Raw genomic sequence first — 22,809 nt, forward strand, 5'->3', positions numbered from 1 at the left:
TCAACTACAATATAGAATGCGTGGGAATAGATTTACAATTAATCAATTAGAGAAACCTAGCCTAACTGGGCGCCAAGCAACTGTAGAGAGATAATGCTGCTGAAACACTTGGTTTCAAATGTTCTACGGGCAAGGCCGGACTGAATTCCACCAGTTGAAAGCTTTCCAATGCCGAGATTCCTTCTCCTCTGTTTTCCAAGTCACGAGAAGCATTTTGGGAGGGTTTTTGCAGTAACCCTCGCCTCTAACTTACCCTTGGAAGAAGTGGGGGAAATAAGAAAATCACGACTTAAGTTCTGACCCATGTCCTCCCGCTCTGGCGGCCACATTCCCGCTCTGGCAACGCCACTAAGACGAAACCATCTCGCTTTGGCGGGATGGTGGGACCCAGTTGAGTATATGTTTTTGTGATTTCTTCTAATATTAATTCACGACTATTCTGTATCGTTACTTTCACGACCCAAGCCTAGGGCCTAGACGTGACATAACGAATGAGGAACTCGAAAGTACCTCAATCAAGCCTCTTAGCATTCTTTTAGCCTTTCATAGGTAATGATGATAAATAAACAAGCGGAAATCATAATAGTAAATCTTCAACTTACATATGTCCAACAATACCTCTAACTATTAGATTTAACGGGGCTAAGACAAGTCCCTAGCTCACCCTCAATCATAATAGAAGAAATATCATAGTAAAATATCTTAACATATCATAAACTAGAAAGATAAAGGAGTATTGTTCTCGGAACATGGGAACTCACCAAAAGTAGTCTTTAATGGAATATCAACTAGTCACGTGAAGGAGAACGAGGAGGAGCATTGATCCCTACATGATGATATCATGTAGGCAAAAGAGTATGCGTTAGTACTTTGAATGTACTAAGTATGTAAGGATGCATGAACATTGAGGAAACATTAAAACATTTATGTAATATGGAACATAATTTAATGTATGCATAATAAATCATATAGATATCCTTTAAAACATTCATTTTGTGGGAAATTAACCATAACAGACATTTAAGACCATGCGAGCTATTACATAGAATCCAACATAACCCCCTACGTTGGCCGGGGAGACTACTTGCCAGGTAGAACTCCGTCAACTTCATTCATTTCTTTAACTTTAACTTTAAGGGCTATTTATGGATCCATTAGCCTAAGCCTACAAGGGCTCCTATGTTGGCACATAGTTAATGAGACAACGGGTTGCTACTAGGATTCCCTTACCGAATCCCACCTCAATGCCTCATTCGGTGCTAAGTCAATCCCACGGAATAGTTTAATATTTCAAAATATAGCATATAACTTGAGAATTAAAACATCATATTCGGTAGAATAGCTCATTAAAACATTTGATAATTCAAATATGCAAGAATTGTCCTTATTGCATAAAGAATCCATCATTCATATCATTTCATTATTTTTTTCATTTCATAAGACTCCCTTTTGATCATAGATATTTCTTTCATAAACATTCATTTGCAGTCAAAGCTTTTAAGTCAAACTTCATTGAAAATATAGTAAAACTAGTTGGGATCAAATCACTTCAACTTGCAAATATGTATGTAAATAAATATACATAAATACTTTAAAATTCATTAATTAAAAATCATATTTTAAACAACCCACCATGAATTTCAAGAACCTTTAAATAGATAAATAGAGGAATTACTTGCAAAACATCAATTCATACATATTAAATTATGTTGTATCAAAATAGACCAATAATCATTAGTTTAACCATGATTCATAATATTAAGTAAAAATAAGAATTATCATAAAAAAATATTATTTGAAATCAAGAGACTTAATTGAAAGAGTTTTTGAACTACATGGGTGGAAGAACCAATGGATAAATACCCACATAACTTAGAGTAAAGCATAAAGAAAATAAATATAGTTTATCATATAATTAAAATAATTTAGGCATGAGAGTGGAAGGAATACTCTCATTGAAGTCTTACATACCTGAAATTCGAACCTTTAGTTGAAACCGAAAGACTTAATGAATACTCTTGAGTCCTAGCTTTTCTCCTCGCCGGAACGTTTTGTGTACTACCCGGAGTATATGAATTACCGGAATAGTATTTATTCACTACTAAGAACTAAAACTATATTTGAGAATGAGTAAAGAAGTGTATAGAGAGAAGATTTGTTTGAGAAAGCTTGATGAATAAAATGAGGAAATAAGGTGGGTATTTATAGGTGGGAAAGAGGGACCTAACAATAAATAAAATAATTATAAAGAAAAATCTGAAAATTTAATGGAATATATTGATATCATGAATGATGTTAAATGGAGGACAATTTATGTCATGAGTGATGTCAAATGTATTTAGATCTTTCTATGGTAGGTGAAATGAGTTATCTTTGACAGAATACTCCTTTTCGGAGCTGCATTTGAATAAGATAAATTCCTTATTAGGATTTGGTGTCTTCATAAGAATTGTATATATAGAAGTCTAGTTTCATATCGTTCAAGAATCAACCAATTTGGATAAACCTACAGTGAGATATGATTTTTCTTCTATAAACACTCATTTCCGTCACAGCATCCTACCTTACAAAAATTAATTTATTTAACCTACTTAAACTCCAAAACTTCAAATATGGTCTAACAAAAATTGTAGGTAATGATCTTGTGGTTACTCAGAAATTTGAATCACCTAATTTGGATATTCCTATGAAAAGTTATGCCCAAAATATAGAGGCTATATCATATTTAGGCGAGAATTGAAACATCGTATATAACGTTTTTAGGGGATGTTACAGTTACATTAAATAAGTTGAGCTAATAAATGGATGAATTAGTATAACTCATCGAAATTTAAATGGATTGAACGAATTAGACGGATTGGGTTAGACCCTCCCTTGTAAATCATTTAATGAGATACAACCTTCATTATATGTGAAAAATTCTTAACAAATAAAAAAACAAAGGAAGTATGTATTAACAATAACTCTTTAATACAACAACAAATCAGTGAAATCCCACTGGGGTCTGGGGAGGATAAAGTGTACGCAGACCTTACTCATACCAAGGTAGGATGGTTGTTTCCGAGAGACCCTCGGCTCAAAAGAAGCATAAAAAAATCAGATAAGGCTAAGAAGTTCAAAGCGATATGGGAAAACAAATAACGAAACAATAATGCGCACACGTGAAAAGGCTTACCCCGCAGGCTGACTCTTCCAATCCAACTCTATCGAAAAAAAGCTGGGATTCCAAAGTTTTTAGCAAAAAAAGCAAAAACATAACGTAAATAACGAAAGCGACACAGATAAAATAGAGTAATCAAAGTACAGAAAGTAATAGAAAGATAATGACAGAAGTCAGAGCACAAGAAATTATAGTGCGTTAATGCTCCTACTAATACGGAAGAATAACAGGACTATGTACTAGCCTTCTACCCTAATATGGGTCCTCCACACCCTCCTATCTAAGGTCATGTCCTCGGTAAGCTGTAACTGCGTCATGTCCTGTCTAATCACCTCTCCCCAATATTTCTTTGTTATTCTTCCGTATTAGTAATAACTCTTTAATATGATCAAACAAATATTATAAGATAATGACCACACATCGCACAAGCTTTAATACAAATTAAAATAAGAAAATTATAGTTTTTCATAGAAAGCTAGATTTTAAACTGCCCCTAGTTTATAATCTTGTGAGGAAGTTCTTTATTATGAATATACTCATCAATCCTCTAACATTTATTCATTATGAGATGCATGTACATGTTTTAAACGTTAAATTATCGTGTTACCATGATAGTTCACTATTTTATTGGAGAAAAAACAAATAATAGTCTCTTAATTATGATTAAACAATGCTAATGGGTCCCTTAATATATTAGTATATAGTACAATGATTAATACAATGTAAGACAACAAATTAATTTATAACACCTATATATAGTACTAGTACGTGAGAATCACGAAAATCAGGTCACTATCAAAGTTATGATAGACTGATGCTCAATCTTGGAACTTGCTAGACTTTGGGACGTAGTGGGACAATGAGATTAAAATATTAAGAAGTAAATATAAAAAAAAAGTAATGAAAATTCAATATCTATTACGTACAAATGATATTAATATATCACAAATTGATACATAAATCTTTTTTATTATACATCATTAGTTGATATAAATTAAATATTATAATATCAATAAAACTTATGAATCAGCTTATAACACCTAATATATCATGAACACAATAAAAATAGCAGTAAAACATATGTTTTACTGATATATTATGTGTTTGGTTTGTATCAACTAGCGATGTATCATGAAAAAGATTTATGTATCACATCGCGATGTATCAGCGTCATTCGTATGTATCAGAAGAGAAATTTTTAAATTTTTTACAAATGATAAGAAATAATTAAAAAATATAGAAATATAAGATGGATAATTTGATAATTTTTCCATAATATAATTCTTGATATACGTGAAACTAGGTCCAGTCTCGCTTGCATTCCGTTATCAAAGGGGATGTCTACTCTTTTGTTTGCATATGCAAGCTCCCGATTAATTGCAATTGCAGATCTAGAATTTTTATTAAGAGATTCGAAAAATAAAAATACAATATTTGAAATTTGAACGTGGAACTTCAAAGGAAATTTTGAAACCTTCGACCACTACGTCTAAAATATAATTTATTTATTTATTTAGAAAATACCTTATATATACAATGTCATTTATTGTCAAGCCACTAAAATAAAAACAACTTTTAGCGTCAATAAATATGCACATTAATAAATAGTGCTAAAGTCTTTATCGATATTAGTTGATTGTCATTACATCCAATTTGGCTATAGGCTTTAGTGACATTTTCAAAGAATATTAAAACGTAAATGTCACTAGTAATTGTCTCTAAAAAATATATTTAGCGGCAGTTAAACTATTACTGTTAATTATTTGCCGCTAAAGATCATTTTTGGTATAATGGGGATTTGCTACACCTTAGATCTGCCCATGTCAACAGAGTAGAATGCATTCAAATACCGTTTAATCTTGTAGTTATAAACATGTCATGTAGAAAGTTAGAATTAAAGAGTTTCAAAAACGAAAAGACTCGCTCTTTTTTTAACAGACTTAAAAAATATATAAGACAAACAAATTGAAACTGAGGGGTTAATATTGACTAAGGTGACTAGAATATTGTTATTCTCATTTTCTTTTAAATTAAGAGAACTACAAATATTTTTAAGGAAAAATTGCGCGGATTGACAAACATTACTACTATAATTATGCGATAAGGGTATAGTTTCAATTAATTACATGAATTGGCTATAGTATAATGAAATTTGCTATTATATAAATTCGTGGCTCACATACAAATTTGGAAGCGAATATACAAAAGCGAATATACAGATTTGGAAGCAAATATATAAAATTTGTATAATGCAGCGAGATATACAAATGTTACATAAAAAACATAAATTTAGTTATGGAGAGTAATTTGGGAAACTATACCCATAAAAAAATTATTAAACTTAATATATTTGCCATTTCTGAAATTTACCCTTTTAAAGTAACTGCTATTAGTTTCAATCATTTATTCTTGAATACTCCTTAAATATACGCTGTATACATCAACTAGTAATAAATAAATAATACTAGTGAATTATTACTAAAGGGTTGTGGAGTACTGTCATTAGGTAATTTACAAAGTTATAATAATTTACTCAGAAGACAATTTTGGACTTGTTAGGTAATCAATAATATTTTAATAATCATCTTAAAAAGCTATACACATGTTTTTCATTTTGCAAAATGAAAATACAAAAAATAAAAGGATTTAATTAGAGAAAAATTAAACCCAACCATAGGATCATAGAACGAATCGAGCGATTGAGCAAGTTGAATTTGATTTTGCCTCTTTTTTTTTTTTACAATTACTTATTTATTTTCTCTAAATAGATTTGGTTTCAAATTGTGTATAGAATTATAAATTATTAACAAGCTAATTTATAAATATTGAGATATGGAGAAAACAAAATATTCCTAATTATCCAGTTTTAAGCAGAGAACATCGTAATTATTCATTATTATTTTTATCTACTTAAATTATCGCGCTTTTTGTATTAAAATATATCTTGGTGTTAAGTTGGTCAAATATTTATAATTCTCAATCGACACATGTAATAAGCCAATTAACTTAGAATCAAGGTGTACTTTAAAACAAAGGGATTGATATATAGTTGAAGTATGCAACTCGCGAAAATATAATAGTTATGTAGAAAAATAGAACAATGAATAATTGAGATATATGAAACACGCGAAAAGAAGATAATTTATACGTGTATTTTACATTAACTCATAAATAAATAAATAAATAAATGAAAATCACACTATACCTAACAGTACGACTTTCATATTCTTTTATTATTTTATCCTTAAGAAATGTCATGATTTAATGAGTTACCTTATATATGATATTATTGGAAATTGGAAATGTAATTGTCAATGGAGACTAATCAACTGATCAATTAATTTATTGTGTTTTGACAGACCATAAAAAGAAAGCAAGTAACATGTGTGAAATCTATTGCGCAAAAAGATCCCATATTTTTCATGTTCTAACATGATTCGTTTTAGGTAATTGTTATTTTTCTAAATTTAAGTGTTATAATAAAAATAGTTTGTGATAATAACTAATGGTGATGGACGTAATGAGTGGCTATAACTAATGGTGGTAGGTGTACTTGGTTGTAGCGATTAGGTTGTAGTTAGAAGCGATTGAAAGTGGTGATTTAATTTGTAGAATAATTTGTGCGATGAAGACTGATGGAAGATGGTTGATAATTGTGATTAGTGATAGTGATAAAGGTAATAGTGAAGATGGTTGACGTCTGGTGATAGTGGAGGTGGTTGTGGCAGATTGAGGAGGTTATCATATATAAACTGATTGTGCATGGTGATTGGTGGCAATAATAATGGTAAAATGTATATATTTGCAAACAAAAAATGTAAATGAATTGCAAAAAAATAATAATGTAAATGAATGTGTTATGATATCCCCACTCATATTATGCAATACATTAAACTCCCAATCGCAATCACTAACAAAATCGACCAAATTCAAAAGAATTTTATTTGAGGGACCACAAATACAAAGAGGAAAATTCATATGATTAAGTGGGAAAGGTAACTCAGAGTAAAATGAATGGAGGATTAGGAGTTCAATGATCGGACACTAAAAGTGGAGCTCTATTGGTAAAACTAGCATGGAAAGCCTTTACGAACTCTAGGTCCATATTAATATATAAATATATAGGACCAGTAGCTAAGCACACTCATGGAAAAATTTGAAATTTTTTAGTGTTTGGATGGGATATTTGCAAAGAAGGTATGAAATGGTCTATAGGAAATGACATCCAAATTTAGCTATGATGATAGATGGCTCACAAACAACAAAACACTTAGGGAAATGATTTCTGGTCCTTTGACAGAGAAAGACATAACAATGAGGATTCAAAATATTCTTTCAAACATGAGTAGTTGGAACCTACAAGGAATATCCGTCTACTTTTCTGAAGTTATAAAAAAAATTAATTGCATGTGTATATATCCCAATCTCAGCTAGAGTAAAAGATAAAGCATCATAGAACCCACATCCAAAAGGCTCATTAACTACTATCTCTGTCTATCACTATATCCATGAGAAAGAAACTCAGCAAGAGCAAAATATAGATGCTTACAACGTCTTCGATGCCCAAATAAAGTTAAACATTTTTTATGGCTATGTAAATCACAATCGACTCCCAACATGCAACTACTTGAACTTAATAGAAATAGAAGTAGGCAAGGGGTGCCATATATGCAATTGCCCTGAAACAATCCAACATATTTTTATTGAGTGTAAAATAGTTAAAAGTCTTTCGAATAAGCTAGGCATAAGTTACACCATTCATACATTTGTCCAAAAAGGTGGGAAAAAATGGCTTGAACTACTTAGGAATATGCCAGTAGATATAAAGAATCTACAATGGATAGATGCATTTCCCTTTTACCTATGGAATATCTGGCTTAGCAGAAATGATAATTACCATCACAATAAGTAAGAAGAGGTAAACATAAAAACTCCTTTCTTTCACACAATGAAATATATAGCCTTAACTAATCATAGGACAAAGAAAGGTCAGCCCTCAATTGAATATGATAAATGGGAACCCCCTGTAACAGGCTTCAAATTAAATACAGATGACTCCTCCTCAGATAAGACTGGGAGGTATGGGGTAGGGGGAGTAATAAGGAATAAGGATTGTGAATGGGTACGTAGTAGGCTTCATGGGTAATTTATACCATGGAAACACCATTACGTCTGAACTTTACTCCCTCTAAAAAAAGATTATTGATTGCTCTCACAAACAACCTCGTGCCACTAGAGATCAATATAGACTACAAAGGAATCATTCAACTTTTTATTAACGATCACCCATCTTACACAAATATTTTGTCTGATTGCAAGAAAATGCTATGCAAGCTGGGGAACCCCCTAATTCACCATACGTTTCGAGAAGAAAATAAGGTGGCAGATGCACTAGCTAAAGAAGGGTAAGTTAAAGGGAGCTAACTCCTTCGTTTTTTGGTCAGTTCCTCCATTGTTTGTATCAGCGGAATTAGAAGCAGACAAGACAGGTACTTCTTTTACAAGGCTCAAGAGATCATCTTCATCAACATGAGACCATAGTATATATTATGCTAATACTCCTCCCCCTTTGAACTATTATAATAGCAGCATAACTCTGCCACTCAGTTGTATTGATGCATAACTAAGTTTATAATATATCTCCAATTTTACAACAAAAAAAAAGAGGCTTTACATAATTTTAAGTGAGTTTTTTTAAAATGAAATAAAATTAAGATCTAGATGATTAAAATCTATAATAAATTTTTAGTGTCATTAAGATATATGTTTTTATTCAAAGATGTTTATAAAAATGAAAGTTCATGATTAAATTAAGGGCAGATAACATAAATGTTACTAGTTTATGGATTAATTACATGTCTTTTCGTGAGTTTTCAATATTATAATTTTCTTTATTTTTTTGTCCAACAATACATGGATCCGCGCATTCAGAGTCATGTATCTCGGGTACATGTTAAGAAGACATATCTAATTAAGTGTATCTAGATATGAAATATTGTAATTGAAAAACATCAATTTAGGAGTAAATCATGCGGTTTTCTCTAAATTTCTTCTCCAAAAATATTCAAATTTTTCAAATTTATTTCAATTTTTTCCGAGCATCAGAAATCTTTTCCATAGATACATATAATCTTATCTCGGATACATGTACACTTTATCAGATATATAAACTCTTAATTCGATACATGTGTATATTTTATCAGATATATATACACCTAATCATATACATGTTTTGACCACCATTTCTCCTTCGTTCTCCTTCGTCTCTCTCTCCTCTCTGTCTAGAGACGAGCGTGTCACGATCCGAGTCTACACCCTAGCCGAGACACGACACTTAGAACCATGAGTGGTCCCAAGCTAACCCTTGGCATAATACATCAAAACATATCATAAGAAAACTATGCGGAAGCTGGAACATATGCATAGAAAGTCTTATTAGAAAGATAACATATCCATGACGACTGAAAACTAATGTCTGAAATAAGCCTCTAACATCTGAACTAAAAGAAATAAGTTTGTCGGAACATGGCTCCTGACTACCATCGCTTAGTAAAAGAACTAACTAAAACTACTCCATGAAGTCTCCGAATAAGGAAGACTCACCAACTGCTGATTGAGAACTAATGCAACCTCACTAGCCATGAGTTTGAGAACGAGTGTCGGAATCTACATCATAAAAGAATGCACCGCAGAAAAAGTATACGCCAGTACGTGGAATGTACTGAGTGTGTAAGGGAACACTATCATAATCATATAAATAACATATGGAGAAACAGTGAAATATGATTTCTAAAATCATAATCATAATAAAGGAACTGAAAGAAATAGTTGGAGTCCATGCATGAAAATCAATTTAAAAGGGCATTCTTTCAAAAGCATATACATCAAGGAGAGTTTAAATTAGTAGCATTGCATAATCATATTCATAATATAGCATACTTAAAATGAACCATATAAGGTTAAGAGCATATAGTAAAAAGATGCATAAGTTAGGGAGTTTCTTATAACCGACATACACCATGTGAGCTCATGATATCCAACAGCTAACCCAGTTGGGTGGGCTACCCTATACCTTGCCAAGGTATAAGACCATATTATATCTATGTGGATCCACTAGTGTGTGCCTCTTAGGGCCATATGGAGTTGCCCGACAAAGCGGTTCACTCAAGTCCTATATTGGTGCATAGTTATGGGACTTGAATTTTTCTAAAATCCACATCCTCTCGGTACTAAATAGTCCTCCCAAAACAACATATACATATAGTGCTCATAGATATTAAAATCACTTATCGTTTGAATCATATCTGAGGCTAAGCTCATAAGTCATATCATAAAAACATACATAAAGCTGTAATTTGTGTCATGCTTATTCTCATACTTAATATACCATAAAGGGTTTGAATGACCATAAATGAAATCATGCTAAATCAATACCATGAGGTTTAAAATCAAAGTGAACAATAAAAACTTATCTTATTGGAGAAAATCCATAATATCATAAAGAAGAAAACTCATATTCATAAAGAAGAAAACTTATAATTTCATAAAGAACCCTACCTTTGATTCTACCAATACATCGATATTTTCTGAAGATTTAAAACATTTTTAGACATGAGAGTGAAAGGAATACTCTCATTGAAGCCTTACATACCTGAGAGAATAAAGTTTGAAAGAAGAACTTGCTTGAAAACCTTGAAACCCTAGCTTTTGCTTTCCTTGTGGTAGTTTCTGAGCTGAGGGAGTTAAGAGCGTAGAAATTTAGGAGTGAATGAGAGGTTTTAATAATGAAAACTGATTTCCTACACATTTACGGCTATTTAGATAACTCCCCAAAGTTTTTTAGGACAATAATATACTCAAAAAGATGAAAATCGATGAAATTCAGCCGTCTGACGTCGTTTGGGTGGCGGACCGTGTCTTGGGTGAAGGGCCGTCACTCAGGCCGTCAAAAAATTTCCCCAAAATGGGACTTTCTGCCTAAGTGTGACGGCCCAGTCTGATGGGCCGTCACTTTTCCCGTCGGACATTGACCGCTTGCAGCGTCTCTGGTAAAATAGTCATAATTTTTTACTTCGAACTCGGATTGATGCAAACTTAGTAGTGTTGGAAAGAAGACTCAAAGATCTTTAATTTGATAAGTCATGGGACACCCAATTCTTTAAATTCTAGGAGATATGGTCATTAGAAGTTGACCCTTATATGAACTTATGCGAAAACTTAGTCGGTAGGAAGGCTTTGCACTGGGCTTGGTATTTGAGGTTTCTTATGACCATAACTTACATCTATTACACTTTAACTACATAGGAATGAACCTTAACATACATAAAAGCTTAGAAATCTTCAGGTTTGGGCCTATACGCATACAGAGGAAGGTTTGAATCTTTCCTTAAAAGTTGCGGGCGTTACACAGCGCCACCTCACTGCTCGTAGCTACCGTCTTAAGCTAAAATGATTAGTTACGTTAATAGAAATACAACAAACCATCATGAATCTATCATTGAAAAAATTCATTGAATCCACATCTTATTCACCTTCGAGAGATGAGCCACCTGATGTTTTTACCATAATAAATAAATAAAATCAAACCACACTATCTAATAGTACGGCTTCCATATTCTTTTTATTATTTTATCCCTAGGAAACGTAATGATTTCATGAGTAGGTGAAGTAGCTACCTTATTATATGATATTATTAGAATATGTAATTATCAAGAGACTAATTAACTGATCAATTAATTTATTGTATTTTGATAGACCATAAAACAAAAGCGAGTAACACGTGTGAAATCTAATGCGCAAGTAGATCCCATACTTTTCATGTTCTAACATGATTCACTATACGTTATTGTTATATTCTAAATTTAAGTATTAGAATAAAAATAGTTGATGATAATAGCTTAAAGTCACAGAGGTAATAGTAGGTGATAGATGTATTTAATTGTAGCGATTAGGCGGTAGTTAGAAGTAATTGATATATTTAATTCGTAGAATAGTTTATGCGAGGCTGATGGTGAAAGTGGTTATTGATAGTGATAGAGGTAATTAGGATTGTATAGGGTAAATCGATAAACCGCATTAAATCGATAAATCGAATCAAATCGGAAAAAAACCCCGACTAGTGGTTTGGTTTGACTTGGTTTGGTGTTTGGAAAAAAAACCCGACCATTATAGGGTTGGTTTGGTTTTAACTAAAAAAAGTCAAACCGAACCCAAACCGATCCGATTATAGATATACTACTTTTAAATTATGTTATACATACAAATATTTATTAAAATATAATTTATAAATATTTTTTTAAAAAAATTCATAATTTTTGTTTTCTTTTTTTATAGATAGATTTGGACTTGAGAAATCTATCTAAATAATATACAAAAAAGCTCATCTTATAAAGTTATATTATAAAGTTAAAACTTCAAACAATGTTCTGCCTCCATCTTATATGTTGATATTTTGTACTAGAACTCTTTTTAAGAAACACTGCTCTGTGCTTTTTATTAGATACTATAAAAAACCCGAGACACCCAAAAAAATCCGAAAAATCCGAGAAAAATTGATATCGAAAAACCCGACTTTTATTGATTTGATTTGATTTATAGATTTAATAACCCGACACAAATAATTTGGTTTAGTTTGTAAAAAATTTGAACCAACCCGATTCATGTACACCCCTAGAGGTAATAGTAAAGACGATTAAAATCTATAACAAAATTTTACTATTATTAAGGTATGTCTCTATTCAAAGATGTTTAAAAAAATGACATCACTAGCGGCGAATATTATTATATATATTCAAATGTTGAGAAAATAAAAACTTATTTATTTAGTATTCAAATTTTAATGTAACATCTCAAATACATATTTAAATTTAAACATTTTAATCTTAATAAAAATAATAAACTCGGCCCATATTAAACAACGTGCCTATCTACCCCAATACATAATTAAAAAATGATGAAATTAACACCTATAGTACTTGGATCACGAAAATCATTACTAGAAATAGACTTTATTTCACTATGAATCAATAAAAAATTTATGTTATTAAATATAATTTTTCTATTAAATCAAATCATTGAAAATATATATGAAAACAGATTTTCATTAAAATATTAGAAAGATTTTATTTCACTGCGAATCAATAGAAAATTTATGTTATAAAATATGATTTTTCTATTGAATCAACTCACTAAAAAAAATACATGATAAAAATTGATTTTCATTAAAATGTTAGGAAGCTTCTTAATTTTCGTGTGAATTATTTTTTCTTTTCTCACTATTTCAATTAAAATATTTATTAAAATAGCTACTAAATATTTTTTCAGTAAAAAAATTTAATGAAAAAATAATAATTTTTTAATAGTAAATAATGTTATTATCAAAATGTGATAGACTAAACGCTCAATTATGGAACTTTGCTAGATTTAGGTACGTTTCAAGGAATATTATTTTTTATGTTAGGTAGCCAGCAATATTTCTTTAAAAAACTAAAACATTTTTTTCATTTTGTTAAAAGATGAATTAAAATAATTTAATTTTAAAAGAAATGAATAAAAATAAAAATAAAATATGTTTAATATTATTATCTTGTCTTAGGAAACATCATGATAGCATATGAATAGGTAAGAATAGTTACACATAGCTAAATGAAATCTATTGCAGAAGTAGATGTATCCCATATTTTTCATGTTATATCTTAGATTTTTTTATAGGTAATTATTATCTTTAATCTAACTCAAGTTACAATAATAATAGTTAATTGTGATAATTAATAATGATGAGCATAGTTGATAGTGATAATTAAGACGATGGACATAGTTAGTTGTGGCTATGGGGTGGTAGACCGTAGCGATTGATGATGTTGACCGATGATAAAGATGCATGATTGTGATTTTTTCTGTGTCTTAATTTGTGCGATGGAGAGTGATGATGAAGGTGATTGGTGGTTAGTGATAATAGTAACAATGAAGATAGTTAGCGATTTGATGGTAGTGGTTGATGGTTGTGGAGGTAATTGATAGTAGCAGGGTAGAAGTAATCAATCGTATTGATTGTGTATATATAAGAGGTGATTGGTGGCAGTATTTTAATAAGCACTTTTGGGATTCATCCTGGAGACGGCATTGGCAAAGCGCTCTAAGCTGCAGATTGTACACGCTAAATATGTCTGGTTCCCGCATTGAAGCCCAATTATTTCAAGTTTGCACCACATACAGCCCCATTCGGAATGAAGCACTCCCTACCAAGAGTTTTTTCATACCTAGGACTCGGACCCAAAACTTCTGATTAAGGAAGAAACAACTTCATCTGCTGCACCACATTCTTTGATGGCGCCCCTTATGATTCTTTTATAAATGAATGATACTTAATTATAATTTTTTTCATTTATAGAAATAAGAAGATTAAAAGTAACTCAAATAACAAATTGTAGTATTGCATATTTACTAGGAGATAACACTGTGAGGGTGAATATTACTTAACATTTTTTTTAAAAAAAAAATACATTTCCACATTTTATATTTTCACTTGTCATTTTTCATGTTTAGTCATTGTCTCAAAAATATCATATTTATTATTTTGCTATTTAAAAAATAATTTTATTTTTATTCATGATAAAGTGATGTTTCTTTTATCATATTAATAATAAATTTTATTCTTATTCATGATGAATCTACTACAGAATAATTTTGGACCTGATAAGGAAAAAAAATCAATTTCTCTTAGATGGATTCACATTTGAGCTCAGCTACTTGTAAATTCAATAATAATATTTGAACATGCACAGAGTACAAACATTGCACATAGCATGTTAAAGAATCAAAACAAATGAATTTAATTTAGACATCAGGAAAAAATGATTGAAGTACATCCATAACTAGATTTTACTAAATAAGAAAAGAAAGAATCAAATGCATTTGATGATTGATACGAATTATTAAGATTTCGATCTAAAAATAAAATGTGCTTAATGAATTACATCTGAATGATTGAGATTTGATTTTTTATTAAATGTAAAAAAAAAGAGAAGTTTAAGACTACAAATAGTTAAAGTGTGCAATTAATAATCCATGCCAAGTTTAAAGGAGGGCAAATGCATAATTAGCCAATTTTGAAATCATCATTTAAATTATAGCCGTAGTATTTGAAAATTTACACATTTACCCACTTCAAAATCATGAATTAATAAGATTCCGACCTAAAAATAAAATGCGCTTAATAAATTACATCTGAATGATTAAGCTTTGAACCTTTATTAAATGCAAAAAAAATAATAATTTAAGCCTACAAACAGTTAAAGTGTGCAATTAATAATCAATGCCAAGTTAAAAGGAGGGCAAATGCATAATTAGCCAATGTTGAGATCATCATTTAACTTTATAGCCATACTGCTTGAAAAATTACACCTTTACTCACTTCAAAATCATTATAAAGTGTAAACACAGGAGTGTCTGATGTTAGGCTTAGCAATCCGAAACACCGGCTATTTTTAAAATGACAACGTTCAATAGGTTGAATCATAAAATTTTACATTTAGAGGGATTTTTAGATATTCCAGCTCCATAAACTATACTAGTGGAAATAATATTATATGATATAGGAGATAATTGTATAAATGGAGGGAATAATATCATATGATGTAGCAGATAGTTGTATTAGATAAATTAATAAAAATGCACTCAAATTAAGTAAAAAATTATTTATATTCAGTGTTTATATCAAAACAATAAAAACATGACATATATTTATACATAAACCTTTAGCGTTTAATTATTGTTAATCAACATGCATTATCACTTTATTAAATCAATTAACTACAATAGATTTACATAATCTAATATAAACACTCTATATAGATAATTATAGACATCTTTATTATTTTAAAAAAAATGGGCACCATAAGCTAAATGGTCTAAATTTGAAAGCTCATTTTTTGTCCTACTAAATTATATGCAACAATTATTATTTTTTTTTGGCCTGAATATTCATTATCCAGCATTTTCCTTGTACATAGTATTAGTGGATCACTTTTTATTTTTATTTTTTTTTTAAAAAAAATAATTAAGAACAAACCCAACAAAGTTCAAACCCTAGACTTCACCAATTTTGAACTTCCAAGATCGAGTCTTTTTCATCTTTTTGCTGCCAAGAATTCAAAGGGGTTTCTGCTAATTGAATCTCTGAGGTGGGTTTTGATTTTCATCCCAAAAAGATATATGGTTTGTGTGATTTTGTTTGTTTAATTTATCTGAAAATCAAGATTTTGGAATGCTGTATTTTGATATTATGGTGTAGTTTAAAAATCATATGGGTTCTGTCTGATTTATTTTATTTAGCGTTTTTTTTTCTTTCTCTTTTTGCATGTGATTTGGATTAATGGTCTGTGACAGCCTCTTGCACAATTGCAGGGTAAGGCGGCATTGTGGTACGGATCTTCTCCGTACACGTGCGTAGCGGGAGCTTTAGCGCATCGGCTTGCCCCTTTTTATATATTGGGATATGTTGGGCTAGGATTTTATGTTTGAGCTAGTTGTATGTGAAGTCGTAGTGTTTGATTTATTGGAATGAATTAGGGTGAAAAAGGAAAGAATGAATATAGAGGGTTCATATAGACCAACCTTACTAGTTTGGGGATTGGGACTGACGCATTCTTGTTGCTGTTATTATTTGTAACTTGTACTGTTTGATGTCCTTGCAAATATTTAAGAACTACCCAATTAAGGGGTTGAGGTGGCATTGTAAGGAGACGTTTTTGCAGTTGGAAAAGACACTGAAGAATATTAGTAAAAATGATTTCGAGATCGTATACCAACCTTATGGATTTGGCATCTGGGAATTTTCCGACAATGGGAAGAGATAGGGACCGGAGGCGGATGCCACGGGTGATGACACTACCTGGGAGTATATGTGAGCTGGATGATGATCAGGCTCATAGTGTTTCATCTGAGAATCCGTCTTCGCTGGCTGGTGAACGGATGATTGTAGTGGCAAATCTGTTGCCCCTGAAAGCAAAAAGGAAACCAGACAATAAAGGCTGGAGCTTTAATTGGAATGAGGACTCACTACTTTTGAGACTTAGGGATGGTTTACCTGAAGACATGGAAGTGATATATGTTGGGTCGTTATGTGTTGATATTGATCCGATTGAACAGGATGATTTGTCTAATTATCTGTTGGAAAAGTTTAGATGCGTTCCTGCATTTCTTCCGCCAAATATTGTGGAAAAATATTACGAGGGGTTCTGTAAGAGGCATTTGTGGCCACTTTTTCATTACATGTTGCCATTTTCACCTGATCATGGAGGCCGGTTTGATCGCTCTATGTGGGAAGCATACGTGTCTGCCAACAAGTTGTTTTCACAGAAAGTAGTTGAGGTTCTTAATCCCGAGGACGACTTTGTTTGGATTCATGATTATCATTTGATGGTGTTGCCTACATTCTTAAGGAGGCGGTTCAATCGTTTGAGGATGGGGTTTTTCCTTCACAGTCCGTTTCCTTCATCTGAGATTTACAGGACTCTTCCTGTTAGAGAGGAAATACTCAAGGCTTTGCTTTGTGCTGACATTGTTGGATTCCACACTTTCGACTATGCACGACACTTCCTCTCTTGTTGCAGTCGGATGTTAGGCTTAGAGTATCAGTCTAAAAGAGGTTATATAGGGTTAGAATACTATGGAAGGACAGTAGGCATCAAGATTATGCCTGTTGGAATACATATGGGACACATTGAGAACATGAAGAGACTTGCAGCTAAAGAGTTGAAGCTTAAGGAGCTAAAGCAGCAATTTGAAGGAAAAACTGTGTTGCTTGGTTTCGACGACCTGGATATTTTCAAAGGTATTAATTTAAAGCTTCTAGCTATGGAACACATGCTCAGACAGCACCCCAAGTGGCAAGAGCAGGCTGTGCTGGTCCAGATTGCAAATCCTACAAGAGGTAAAGGAGTAGATTTAAAGGAAATACAGGCGGAGATACTGGAAAGCTGTAAGAGAATCAATAAGCAATTTGGAAAGCCTGGATATGAACCTGTAGTTTATATAGATAGGCCTATATCAAGCAGTGAACGCATGGCTTATTACAGTATCGCAGAATGTGTTGTTGTTACAGCTGTGAGGGATGGGATGAACCTAACTCCTTATGAGTACATTGCTTGTCGACAGGGCATGTCTGGTTCAGAAGCTGATTCAGATGTGGATGAACCTAAGAAAAGCATGTTAGTTGTATCTGAATTCATTGGGTGTTCACCTTCACTGAGTGGGGCAATCCGCATCAACCCATGGAATGTTGAAGCAACTGCTGAGGCAATGAATGAGGCTATATCTATGGCTGAACCAGAGAAGCAGCTACGACATGAAAATCATTATCGTTATGTTAGCACCCATGATGTTGGTTATTGGGCAAGAAGCTTCTTGCAGGATATGGAGAGGACCTGTATAGATCACTTCAGAAAAAGATGCTATGGCATTGGTTTGGGTTTTGGATTCAGAGTTGTGGCCCTAGATCCGAACTTTAGAAAGCTTTCAATTGATGATATTGAGTCAGCTTATATCAAGTCTAAGAGCCGGGCCATATTCTTGGACTATGATGGAACTATGATGCCTCAGAACTCTATCATCAAGTCTCCAAGTGTTGAAGTTATCTCAATCCTGAATAGAATTTGTGCTGATCAAAACAATGCCGTCTTTATTGTTAGTGGAAGGGGAAGAGACAGTCTGGACAAATGGTTTTCTCCTTGTAGGAAGCTGGGTCTTGCAGCAGAACATGGCTACTTCTTGAGGTGTTTTTTCCCCCTCTTTCCCTTTATAATATATGTTCTATCAATGACATCTACATGCATGCTGGTCGTTTGACTGCAAACTGTTTGGATCACATTATTTTACACAGTATGGATCACGATTTTGATGTTCATATATCAGATGTCATTGATAGCGCATATATTTTGAGGAATACTATACTAAAATAATGTGATCCAAACAGTTTTTAGTTAGCTGATTTTTTTTTTTGATGTCACAGATGGTCGCAAGATCAGGAATGGGAAACGTGCAGTCAGAACTCTGATTTTGGTTGGATGCATCTTGCTGAACCAGTAATGCAGTCCTATACAGATTCTACAGATGGCTCTTGCATTGAAAAAAAGGAAAGCGCTATAGTATGGCAGTACCGTGATGCGGATCCTGGCTTTGGGTTTTCTCAGGCAAAGGAGATGCTTGATCATCTAGAGAGTGTTTTAGCAAATGAACCTGTTGCTGTGAAAAGTGGGCAGTTCATTGTGGAAGTCAAACCTCAGGCATGCATACTTATCCCAGTTACCAAATTGGTTGTTTCATTCTTATCTGCTGTTATATTTTGGAATTTTCTTTCATCAATGGGTAAGTGGCATCGTTATATAAGCAAAAGCCTAGCATGTTGATGACATCTTTCTTCAGATGATAACACACCTATTTTCTAATGATTTCATGTCAATCTTAGATTGAAAACTGGAATTGCATTCTTCACATCTGAGAATGATATGAAACAGTAGCCTTTGGCAATGAATAATATGACACAGAAGCAAATCATTGATTTCCTGTATTATGTCAATGTTCATAGTGTTCATGTCTTCTTTTGATGTATATATATTGGTTATGGTATGCCTGGCTAAGATGATAAGTAAATGACTGAACATCATTTTCACGCGATTATTTTAAATAGGCATAATACATAAACAAACACTCAAACTTGGCCTCAGTTGGCAAGTAAGCACTCCAACTGCGAGAGTGCACATCTAACCGTAAGTTGGTCTCAATTGGCAACTGCCAACTAAACACTTAAACTCGTCCCTATAGTGTCTATGCTGATCTGACACATAAATTTTGGAGGTGTCTAGATGATCATTTTGTAAGTTGGAGTGTCCAACTAACACAATGGAGATGAGTTGAGGTGTCTAGATGTGCATACTCAAAGGTCAAGTGTTTACTTGTCAGTTAAGCCCAAGTTTAAGCGTCTATTTATGTATTATGCCATTTAAATAATGCTTCAATGGTTGGAATTTATTCAGAGTTCAAGAATTTTTTCAATTTTCTGATTTCTCTTGTCAAGTTTCTTACTGTCTTAAGTATCTTTGTATTGATGATGTTTGACTTATCCATCTTTGGTAGATTGCAGTCATTCAATTATTGTGTGACACAAGGTTTGAGTAACCTTAATTTTCTCATTTTTCTTCTAGGGGGTCAGCAAAGGTTTAGTAGCTGAAAAGATCTTCACATCCTTGGTAGAGAGAGGAAAACTGGCAGATTTTGTGCTTTGCATCGGTGACGATCGATCTGATGAGGATATGTTTGAGATCATCGGTGATGCTTTATCCAGAAATATTCTTTCTTATGATACCAAAGTATTTGCCTGCACAGTTGGACAAAAACCAAGCAAGGCTAAGTATTATTTGGACGACACTTCAGAGGTTAGATTTATGCTAGAGTCTCTTGCTGAAGCAACTATTACTCCATTTATTTCTGATGAAGAAGCTGAGGACTCGGCTTAAATTAGCTGATGGATGCCTAAGTTTGTTTGGTTTCCTTCCTACTGCATGTATTTTCCAGGTTGGGCCAGTGGCTTCATCTCTTTGATAGTTAGTTTTAGGTTTTAAGAAAGCAGAATTACATTCTGCTCAATCATTTTTTCCTTTTGACATTGATCCATTCTTTTACCCCTTCCCTAGAAGTACTTTGTATGAGAAGTGGAGTACTGAAGTTGATTGTAGATTGTTTGTGCATCTTGGGAAAAAATTGTCAAATCCTAGAGTCCCGGTGAAACATTTATGCAGAATTAGGAACCCATTGAAGGAAGCAACCGAGACAGATGAGAAACATGGTATCAACTATTTTACAAGATTGACGGTGGCAGTGAGTTTTGTAGAACTAAAAGTTCTGATCACTCTCCGAAATAAAGTTCTCATTATTCTAGCAGCTAACATTTATTGCGGTGGATAGGCTTTTATGAAGGTTGTCTTGCGTCTGCATGATACATCGATGGTTAACTTTTCAAAAGTACCTTGGAGTTAATGTAAATTTCAGTTTAGACAAGAATTCTTTCGATGGACATGGAATCGGTTTGTGGTAAATAAGCATAAACATGTAGATTGAGGCAATGATATTTTGGCGATCTTATTGTACAGACTCTTTAGTGATGAAAAGGGATGTTTTTATCACCTTGTTTTCTTTTGGTTCATTTGGAAAGCATTGTGTTGATACAAGTAATGCAATAATAATTTTGCTCTATAAATTAGTAACCTTAAATTTTGTTATGACGACTTGTGAGTACTGACTTTCTCCATGGTGTCTTTCTGTTTGTCTTTTTATTTTCCTATCTCATTTACATGCAAACCATATCTTGGCTCCTGCTGCTGGAAGTAGAGATTTGCATATATGTTTTTTGCAATGCTTTCTTCTAGATTGGATTATCTATTCCAGTTTTAAGAAAAGAGTATATAAGACAGAAGGGTTTAGGGCTTGGCTTTCCAGTCTAAGTGCAACTTGTGATGTGTGGGTTTACATTTATATCACTAATTCGAATAGGTTCAAACCCTATCACATATGAAAACTTGGTATGTAAGTAGAAGAGAGCATGGGGGACGGGTGGGTCCAGGGTCCATCAATTGGATTGATTACGAGTCATTTCCTAGCTTGATTTTTCTTTTGTTTTGGGTGGTTTCATCGTCGTCACCTGGTCTTTGAAATCTTAATCTTAAGAAATTCCTCGATAAGATAGCGGTATGTATGATTGGCGTTTGCCTGAAAAATGGTTCTGAATCGTATCATTTGTTGTCCGATAGATCACGAGTAAATACTTTTGACCTAATTTTTGAAAAATGATTCTGAATGTACTCAAACCTTGCTCCTACTGATATGTAAAGAGACCATTTTTGAGAAACCCAGATTTTGTGTGTACAAGTACAACATGGGAAATCTAAACAGTATGTGTCTGTGTGGCATGTGTGTCTTCCCTCCCGAAGAGGTATGGTGACTTTGCATGAGGTGGAGTTTGGTTGGGTGCTTTAGTAGCATAACCTCTTGCTGATTTCAAAGAGCAGCGGCTCTTCCTCTTGCTTATGCAACAATAATGTTGCTATCAAAGACCAGTTTTCCTATCAAGTCCAACCCAAAAAGTCTGAAGGCTTTCCATAGTTTGGACCATTACCTTTTGGGTAAGGTGAAGTGCAATTAGATGGTAAAAGCCGAAAACTACACGAATATGCTAATACTAGGATGGACATGGAATTCTATACTCTCACCCAGCCAAAGATATAAATAGGTTAGTAATAAGACAACGCTCAACTCACCGGCTTGATTCCCTCACTTTCTTGAAGTCGGTCGCTAATCGAGAAACTGGGTTTGTTTGGCAACAACCAAGCGCTGTGTTTTGGTCTGTTCGATTTTAAAGTTTATTGGTTTGACTTATCGATTAACGATTATCAATTTGTTGACATGCTAAACTGTTATAGAACTATTAAGATATTGGCTGATCAAGTATCAATTTATCTGTTATTGATCGTTATCGATTCAGTTATCGGTTTAACTGTTAAGATTCGACACAAAAAAATCATTGAAAATCACTTAGAAATAAGATGACAAACCAAATGAACTATGCACATGAGTTGATAGATTGCATCTTGCTCAAA

General features: G+C 32.8%; 1 protein-coding gene across 5 annotated transcripts; it reads left to right on the forward strand.

Annotated features, from left to right (window-relative positions):
• The first annotated feature begins 16,170 nt into the window (after positions 1-16,170).
• Positions 16,171-21,435, forward strand: LOC129875977 (probable alpha,alpha-trehalose-phosphate synthase [UDP-forming] 7). 5 transcript variants are annotated; one of them, XM_055951246.1, is made up of 4 exons: positions 16,171-16,341; positions 16,915-18,933; positions 19,170-19,443; positions 20,362-21,435. In XM_055951246.1, the coding sequence occupies exons 2-4, from the start codon at positions 16,946-16,948 to the stop codon at positions 20,671-20,673; spliced, it is 2,574 nt and encodes an 857-aa protein (XP_055807221.1). In that variant the 5' UTR covers positions 16,171-16,341; positions 16,915-16,945; the 3' UTR covers positions 20,674-21,435. The 5 variants fall into 5 exon arrangements, 4 of the variants coding, with proteins under 4 accessions (XP_055807221.1, XP_055807219.1, XP_055807220.1 ...); XM_055951244.1 differs by having other exon boundaries at positions 16,172-16,341; positions 16,565-18,933; XM_055951245.1 differs by having other exon boundaries at positions 16,172-16,341; positions 16,864-18,933.
• The last annotated feature ends 1,374 nt before the right edge of the window (positions 21,436-22,809 follow it).

This window comes from Solanum dulcamara, chromosome 12 (assembly GCF_947179165.1).
Source record: "Solanum dulcamara chromosome 12, daSolDulc1.2, whole genome shotgun sequence".
Lineage (NCBI taxonomy): Eukaryota > Viridiplantae > Streptophyta > Magnoliopsida > Solanales > Solanaceae > Solanum > Solanum dulcamara.

Coding starts and splice junctions, on each gene's coding strand:
- LOC129875977 (XM_055951246.1), top strand. CDS start 16,946: ATGATTTCGAGATCGTATACCAACCTTATGGATTTGGCATCTGGGAAT. Junction 18,934..19,169: donor GAACATGGCTACTTCTTGAG/GTGTTTTTTCCC, acceptor TTGATGTCACAG/ATGGTCGCAAGATCAGGAAT. Junction 19,444..20,361: donor TTGTGGAAGTCAAACCTCAG/GCATGCATACTT, acceptor TTTTTCTTCTAG/GGGGTCAGCAAAGGTTTAGT.